The sequence below is a fragment of the Hipposideros armiger genome, unplaced genomic scaffold (genome assembly GCF_001890085.2).
Source record: "Hipposideros armiger isolate ML-2016 unplaced genomic scaffold, ASM189008v1 scaffold_897, whole genome shotgun sequence".
NCBI classification, from domain to species: Eukaryota; Metazoa; Chordata; class Mammalia; order Chiroptera; family Hipposideridae; genus Hipposideros; species Hipposideros armiger.
Window position 1 is genome coordinate 211701 of NW_017732247.1, and position 7252 is coordinate 218952.

Sequence of the window (7252 nt, forward strand, 5' to 3'; positions counted from 1 at the left end):
GCCTGAAGTCCTGGCATCCCTCAACTGTCTGGGAAGGAGGTAGCACCTTTTTGGGGAAAGGGTATGGGAACTGGGACCATACCTGGTTTTGGTGGTGGTAGTGGGGAAGATAACAGTAAAGGAACAGACAACATTTAATGCCAATTCTGATTTTTGGTGGCGACTGTGGCAGCTCTGGGACCCCCTGCCGGGTGCTGTGATAACAGCAAATGGTGATAAGGAGGGAACTGAGGGCCTGGGCCGAGGGGGCCGGCAGTTGTTCCCCGGGGCAGAACACTCTTCGCTGGGAGTGGGGGAAGGGAGGGCTCAAGTCAAGGAGGTTGTGGAAGTGCAGGGACTTCGCTGCCTCTGCCGGCAGAGGCCCAGACGTCTTGGGCATAACTACGAGGGCAGGTCCTCTGGGGGCGCGAGGGCCGACCTGGAACAGCTGTCGGGGCCGGGACTTGGAGGGCTGCCAGGGGACGGTGTTGGGGTGCAGAGGGTCCCGGTGAGGGGTGTGTCGGTGCTGAGGGAGGAAGGCGTCCCAGAACGCGGGACCCTGCGGCGCCGGGCCGGTCCCAGCTCCACTTTGCTCACTCGCTCGGCGAACTTGAGCGAGCACACGGTCTCGCCGAGATCCTCCGGGCGCGTAGAGATCTGCGGGGAAGCGGCTGTGTTGGGCGGGCCCGAGTGGGCGGCGCCTAGCATGCAAACCACCCTCCCGCTGCCTTGCGTCCAGCTTCACGCCTGTGCCGCGGTCCGCACCTGCAGCAGCAGCAGCGCAGTGGCGCCGGGGCCCAGCGCCGGCTGCAGCAGGCGCGTGAGCTGCGAGTCGCGGAAGGGCACGTGTGGCCGGCGGGCTCGCAGCGCGGCCATCACACCACCCAGCGCCAGCAGCGAGCGGTTGATGGTCCGTGCTTCCCGCAGACGCTGGGCGTCGTCAGGGCCTCCCTGCGCCCTGCAGACCGCCCCCGCCTTCCAGGCACGCTCGGATCCAGCCAGGTCCACCAGGTGCAGTGTGCCTGCAGGGGCGAGCGAGCCCACGTGGAGGGAACTCCAGTCACTGGTGTAGCGACGCCCCCCACAGCGCAGAGCCCGGACGACGGTGGTACCTGCGGTGCCTGAACCGCGCGGAGGGCACGCCGCGCGCAGCGTCAGCGTGACCAGCGCGTGCGAGCGAGAGCTGTGTTGGTTCATTGCGGTGGCCGCAGTGGCCCGGTTGCTCCTCCCGAGGCTCAGCATCTGGAGGGCGCAACGACAGAGCTTACCAGGTGCGAACACAGGGCAGAGCCTTGGAGGGCTGCGCGACCCACTGGGCGCCTTACCTGATGCAGCGTCTCCAGGTTGGGAACGTCCCAGTAGGTGAGGCCAGCCACCTGGATTCCCCCCTGGCCTGCTGGGCCCTGCCTCACAGCCAAGCGCTGGGGAGGACCCGGGGCTAAGAGGTCCCTGGTGAGAAAGGGGAGGACTTGGTTCCGGGGTTCTTGGGGGGCGGGGCGGGGCGGAAGGGCCAGGGGCCAGAGGCTGGTAGGAGACAGCCAGGGTAAGGCTGACCTGACAGCCTCGTTGTAGATCTCCACCATGCTGAGAGTCACGCGGTGCTGCCTTCCAGTCCTCATCTCCCGGAACAGTGACTGCAGTGCCCTAGGAGCTATGCCGGGGTCCTCAGGTGGGCCCTGGGGACGAGGTGGGGTGCCACATCCAGGCTCACATCCCAGCCCCTGGCCCCAAGAGCCACCCAGATTCCCCTCTTCCCACCTCCATGCTGTAGGTCTTCCCGGTCCCAGTCTGGCCGTAGGTGAAAATGCAGACGCTGTAGCCTTGGAGGCAGGACAGCACAGAGGGCTCCAACTCCCTGAAGACCTAGGGGTGTGGGGGGAGGAGTCCTGAGCAATGGAGCCTGGGGCAAGGTGTGAATAGATTTCATTTCCCTGGATGGCTCTGGGAGGAGCTCGCTGAAGGCAGAGGAGCCTCCCTGGAGAAGATGGCATTTGCAAGAACGTGCCAGGCAAAGGCAAGGGGTGTGACAGGAGGCGGGATCTGGCGATAGGGGGGTATTGGAGCCCTGACCACCACTGAGGCCTGGGGAGCAACAGCCAAGAGCCCAGACTGCCAGGTTCAAACCCCTGGGTGTGATTGGAGGTGTTCTTCTGTGAGGTAGAGACTGTAGTGGTACCTGTTGTGAGGGTTATGGGGTAACCTGTGCCACACAAAGGATGAGTCCAGAACGGCCTATGGGTGGGGCATGTGGAATGCTGGACCATCAGGATTGCTGGAACCTGGGCCCCGGTGAGGGTGCAGAGAGGTGGCTGAGGGGGAGATGGGTCTGGGACTTGTGTCCTATTGGCAACTGGACACCAACAGCAGCCTTTTGAGCAATGACATGGCCAGCATTTTTGCCCAGAAGGTGGCTGGTAACTGACTGAGCTTGTCAGTTCTGCCCAACTAAGGGCAGAATCCAGAATTGCTCAAGGTCACTAAGACCCCATGCCTGGAAGGAAGAACTGGGCATGACTGTGGTGCCATTGCAGGGGTATAGGACTCAAGTGAGGGAGACAGATGCCTTTGGTTCTTTCATTCACACGCAGTGAATTGAGGAGGGCCCTGTCCAGTACAAGGGCACCCTGTGTAGGGCTACAGTTTGGGGTAGGCTGATGCTGGGGGTAATATGTGGGATTAACACAGGAAGGCGATGTTGGTGGAAAACAGCCGTGGTACCCCAGGAAGTGGGGGAGGGATCCCTGGCCACCCAACAGACACTCATCGCACCGTGGGTCCCTCTGAAGCGAATAGGGGTGAGACTCCACCAGCTCTGCCCCTTCTCTAACCCACTCCTGGGCCTGGGCCTCCCCTGCCTGAGCCCTAGAAGTTCTGGTGGCAGTGTTTGTAAACAGCTGTGAAGGTGGATGTGAAGTGGGGTGGTGGGCTCGGTCAGGCAGGAGGGCAGGGTTTGTGCAGGGTCCCGGGGGCAGCCCTGAGGCTAGAGGTGCTTTGTTCACCAGCGCCCCCCTCTGCCCACCTTGTGCTTGCCCTCACATGGGGCCGACTCTGCACCCCCAGAGAGCAGTGGGTTTGCCAATGAAGCCTGGGAGAAGGCCACAGAACTGTCCCACCACAGCAGCACCCTAGCCATGTTCCGCAGCAGGCCCTGCGTGAGCACTGATCACCTTAGACAGGTCCATTTTCCTATGTTAACATTCCTGAGAATGTTAACCTTCACGCCTAAACCAATGGATCGGTTTCCCTGGGACTTGCAAAGCTTGGGAAACCCCCAGAAGGAAAGGAGGTGCCTAGCTCAGCTGCCAGTCCTGCCTCCCAGACCCCCTGCCTTCTTTCCCTGCTGGAACCTAGCCACTCTCCCTCCTGGGAAGGCAGGTCAGGGAAGGGAGCCAAGAGGCCCCTGAGGACTCTGCGGGGGGGTGAGCACAGACGTCAAGTGGAGCATCACCTCCTCCTGGCTGGCGTCTGGAGGGAAGACCCAGTCCAGGCTGAAGCAGTGCCGGCGTCCTCGATAGCAGGTGGTGACAGTGCCGCCCGGGCCTGGCTCCGAGCTCACCAGGCTGGAGGGTGTCCCTGGCCTCAGCCGACACAGCACACGGATATTTCCTGGGGTGGAAATCAGCTCAGTGGGTCCCCTACCAGCCCTGAAGCATGGAAAGGCCCTGCTTCCTCTGGCCTGCCCACCCCACCCCCTGCTCCCCAGGCAGCCATACCCTTGAGCTCCAGCAGCCGCCCTGGGCATCCAACTGGGGGCGCCTGCTGCTCCTCGGGGAGCTGAATCCCAGCTCCACTGGCTGACAGTGCCCCCAAGGCCCAGGATACCTGGGTGGGGAGAGGGCAGGGAAGTGAGAAAGGCAGTGGGGGGCAGTCAAGGAGCTGGTGGTGGGATGGGGTGGGGTGGGGCGCCGAGGGCGATGTGGAGCCACCATGTGGCCACCAGTTGTGGTCATCCACACTTTCAGGGACTTTGGGGCCCCAGGGGCATTATTCAACAAGCCACGAAAGGAGCCCAGGAACCAGGAGGATCATAGGCAAGGACATCATCTACCTCCTCTGGGCTTTTCAACCAAGCCTGTGAGGGATTCACTGTCACCCCAGTTTGCACAGAACAAAAGTGAGACCCGGACGTGAGATCACACCCTGGGTCATAGGAGCTGTCCTGGTTCTGGAGCCTACCACCTCCATTTGAGGAGGCGACTCCCTGGGGCTGGGAAGGGAAGAACAGTGACCGGGCTGCCCAGGGAGCACACACTAGAGGGGAGCAGTGGTCCTGACCTGGCCCCGGGCCTCGCTCAGTGAACCCTGACAGCTCTGGGTAAAGGTGCTGACCAGGCCTCGGAGGTCCCCACAGCCCTGACGCAGGCTGGCCATGCGTGCCCGAAGTCCTAGTGGGGGCGGGTTGTTGTGAGGAAAAGCCCAGGACCGGTGGCCATCCCATGAGCCCCCGGCCCCAGGCCTCACCTGCCAGCTTCCCGTGCACCTGCTGCAGTTCCCTTCTGCAGTTCTGCTCAGTCTCCTGCTGGAGCTGCCGGAGGGCCCCCCGAAGGCCCTGCAGCTGCACCTCCTGCACCCCCAGCTGCCCCACCCCACCCCATCCCACCCGTCACTGAGGGCACGGGTACTCACCAAGCCCTGCCTCAGATGCCCCCCATCCAGGGCCCCGGTCTTCCCTGCCCCTGGGCCCAGGGCCCACCTGGACTCGGAGGGCTTCTGTGGTGTCCTGGGCCTCCTGAAGCCGGCCCTGGAGCTCCACCAGTGCCTCTGCCTCCTCCTGCAGGGGAGGTAGGGGCCACGTGAGGTATGGGGACCTGGGGGCAATAGCACTCTAGCAGCCCTGGTTCACAGGTGAGGCCGAGCCAGTCAAGAATCCACGCAAGGCTCTTTCCCCAAGTCCCTTGCTCTCCTGGGGTCAGAGGACCACAGGGTGTGGGGAGAGATTCTCCCATGGGCATCAGTCTCCTTGATGGGGCTGTCCTGCGAAAACCACCTCTGGGCCTGTACACAGTCTGGGCCCCAGCCTCTGTTGCAGTGATCACGAGGTCCTAAGGAAGCCTGGGCAGTGCTGCAGGAGCCCCAGACTGCAGGGACAATGGCAGCTAAGGAGAATACCTGGGGGGCCCTGGCGCGGGGGCCGGGACCCCAGTGCCTCAGAAGGTCCCGAGTGAGGGTCAGGCTCTGTTTCAGGGCCTCGTTTTCCAGGGTTAGGTGCTGAACCCTTTTCTCGGAGTCTGTCGCCCCCTGGAGGACAGGGAAGGGCTCTGGACTCACCTGAAAGCCCAGGCCCTCTCTCCCGGCCCCTCCTTGAGCCCTGTCCCCCACAGCCTCACCACTCCTAGGCGCAGTCGGCCCAGCTCCTCCTCCTGCAGTTCCAGCTGCTGCTTCAGCTCTTCCAACTGGGAAGGAGGAAGGGGTACAGGGTGGAGCACCTCCTTCCAGCTCACCCCCACTCCCTGCTGCCTCTTGGGCCTCTCACCTGTCCAAGGATGAGCTGCTCCAGCCGCTGCCAAGCCCTCTGGTCCTCCTCCAGCTGGGGGGGCTGCTGCCCCTGGGCCTCACCTCTTGGTGAAAGGGAAGGGCTTTCCTCTTGGGATGTGGATCCTGGGGTGGGGTGGGCCCAGTTAGGACTGAAATCTTTGGCTTGAAGTGGGGACAACTCAGGAGCAGGGTGGGGCTTGGGACCCCACACTCGAGGTCGCTCAGGTTCTGGTGGGCTTCACTACCTCAACACACTCCCTTTTTAACTCACGACTTCTTACGCACCAGCAGGAGCGGGGGACTGCACTCCTGAGGCTGGCTGAGTTCCCTGGGGCGGGGGCTGCCTCCCCCTGGGGCTCTGAATCCATGCCAGGAGGGCCAAGAGCTGACCAGTCACAGTCAACAGTGGGGGGACATCACCAGGCTGTGAAGGAGATAAGAATCAGAATGCAGGAGACTGAGGGGGAACGGGTGTGGAGGCCACAAGGACTGGGAAGAAAGGACGGGTCGCTGGAGAAGGACGCCTCAGCCAGGCTCACCTTGCTCAGATCGGGAGGGTACCCGCAGCTCTCTTCCGCCCCCAGCTGGACTGACAGGAACTCAGCAAGACGCACGAGAGCCTCTTCCAGGGAGACCTCGGCCGGCCGGCCCTCCGCTCCCGCTCCTGGAGCATCCTCAGACTCGGAGCAGCCTGCGAAGCCAGGGAGTGGGAAGTGGGGAGTGGGGGGAGGGGAGAGGCGTGCTGGGTCACATGCTGGAGGCTAGACCACCAGATGGCAAGTGCCGGGTCCCTCCATCGCAATGAGGTCACGGACACCTTCTCCTCTCTCGAACGGAGGAGTTCCCTCAAGGCCCCGGGGACGCAAGGTTCCGGATGCACGACAGCACCTACCGACCAGGCCAGTCAGCTCGGTCCATAGTTCTGCCGTGGGTTGGTCGGCGCGGCGGCGGCCCCCAGGCTTGCAGCGGGCACTCTAGGGAGGGAGCGGAGGAGCCCCTGAGGAGAGGCCGGGCGGCCTCCCTCCGGTGACTGAACCAAAGGTGCTGGAGCTGAGGTCTCTGCTTTCAATACCAAAACAGAGACGGGGTCCTCGACATGGCTCCCCTCCACAGCGTCAGCGCCCTGGGGACCTACGCTGCGCGGGCCTACACAACCAGCTCTCGGGAAGGGAGTCGCCAGCCGTGCAGCGTCCGCCCCCGCTCACCTGGGCGGTGTCCCTGGGGTCGGCGGCTGCCGCGGCCCCGCCATCCCTGCGGAAGAGGCTGTAGAAGATGTAGATGAGCAGCGAGTAGAAGGCGTACATGGGAGCGCGGGGCGGCAGAGGGCCCCACTTCGTGCCGCCCCGCGTCCCCGCGCCTGGACTCGGCGCCTACCCGCAGCAGAACGGGTGCGCATGCTCGGGGCGGTCGCCCCCACGGCCCGGCTCCCGCGGGCGGAGGGCGCGTACCCGACGAAATGGGTGCCAGAGGGAGGTATCCCTTGGGCTGCACCCGGACACCTGCCCCGCGCCCCCACCCCTACTTCGTGGAGTCCCCAGGCTGAGATCGCCCACGACCCCCGCACTCCTTTTTCTCAGAATCCCTTCTAGCTCCCACTCCTCTCTCCCTTTAGAACCCACGAGCATCCCACCTCTCCTCCCCTGGGAGTACCTCCCCGCCCTCTTTTAGCCCCTTCTCTCACAGCCCCGCCTCTTGCACTTTCAGCCCCGCCCAGCCTACTACCGCCCCTCCCTTCGCGGCCCCGCCCCCTTTCTCTTTCAGACAGGCCATATCCCCCCTTTTACCACCCCGCCCCCCC

General features: G+C 63.9%; 1 protein-coding gene across 4 annotated transcripts; it reads right to left on the minus strand.

Moving 5' to 3' along the window:
- Positions 1-116: 116 nt before the first annotated feature.
- Positions 117-7023, minus strand: KIFC2 (kinesin family member C2). 4 transcript variants are annotated; one of them, XM_019630149.1, is made up of 18 exons: positions 6660-7018; positions 6347-6428; positions 5994-6145; positions 5740-5878; positions 5453-5577; positions 5307-5372; positions 5089-5217; positions 4673-4750; positions 4441-4504; positions 4255-4364; positions 3693-3801; positions 3428-3585; positions 1738-1842; positions 1534-1655; positions 1305-1428; positions 1092-1221; positions 745-1001; positions 117-636 (listed from the first exon to the last, which is right to left on the minus strand). In XM_019630149.1, the coding sequence occupies exons 1-18, from the start codon at positions 6756-6758 to the stop codon at positions 382-384; spliced, it is 2304 nt and encodes a 767-aa protein (XP_019485694.1). In that variant the 5' UTR covers positions 6759-7018; the 3' UTR covers positions 117-381. The 4 variants fall into 4 exon arrangements, with proteins under 4 accessions (XP_019485694.1, XP_019485693.1, XP_019485692.1 ...); XM_019630148.1 differs by having other exon boundaries at positions 4441-4555; positions 6660-7017; XM_019630147.1 differs by having other exon boundaries at positions 745-1221; positions 4441-4555; positions 6660-7023.
- Positions 7024-7252: the final 229 nt, after the last annotated feature.

Coding starts and splice junctions, on each gene's coding strand:
- KIFC2 (XM_019630147.1), bottom strand. CDS start 6,758: ATGTACGCCTTCTACTCGCTGCTCATCTACATCTTCTACAGCCTCTTC. Junction 4,751..5,088: donor CCCGCGCCAGGGCCCCCCAG/GTATTCTCCTTA, acceptor CCTCCCCTGCAG/GAGGAGGCAGAGGCACTGGT. Junction 4,365..4,440: donor GGTGCACGGGAAGCTGGCAG/GTGAGGCCTGGG, acceptor CGCCCCCACTAG/GACTTCGGGCACGCATGGCC.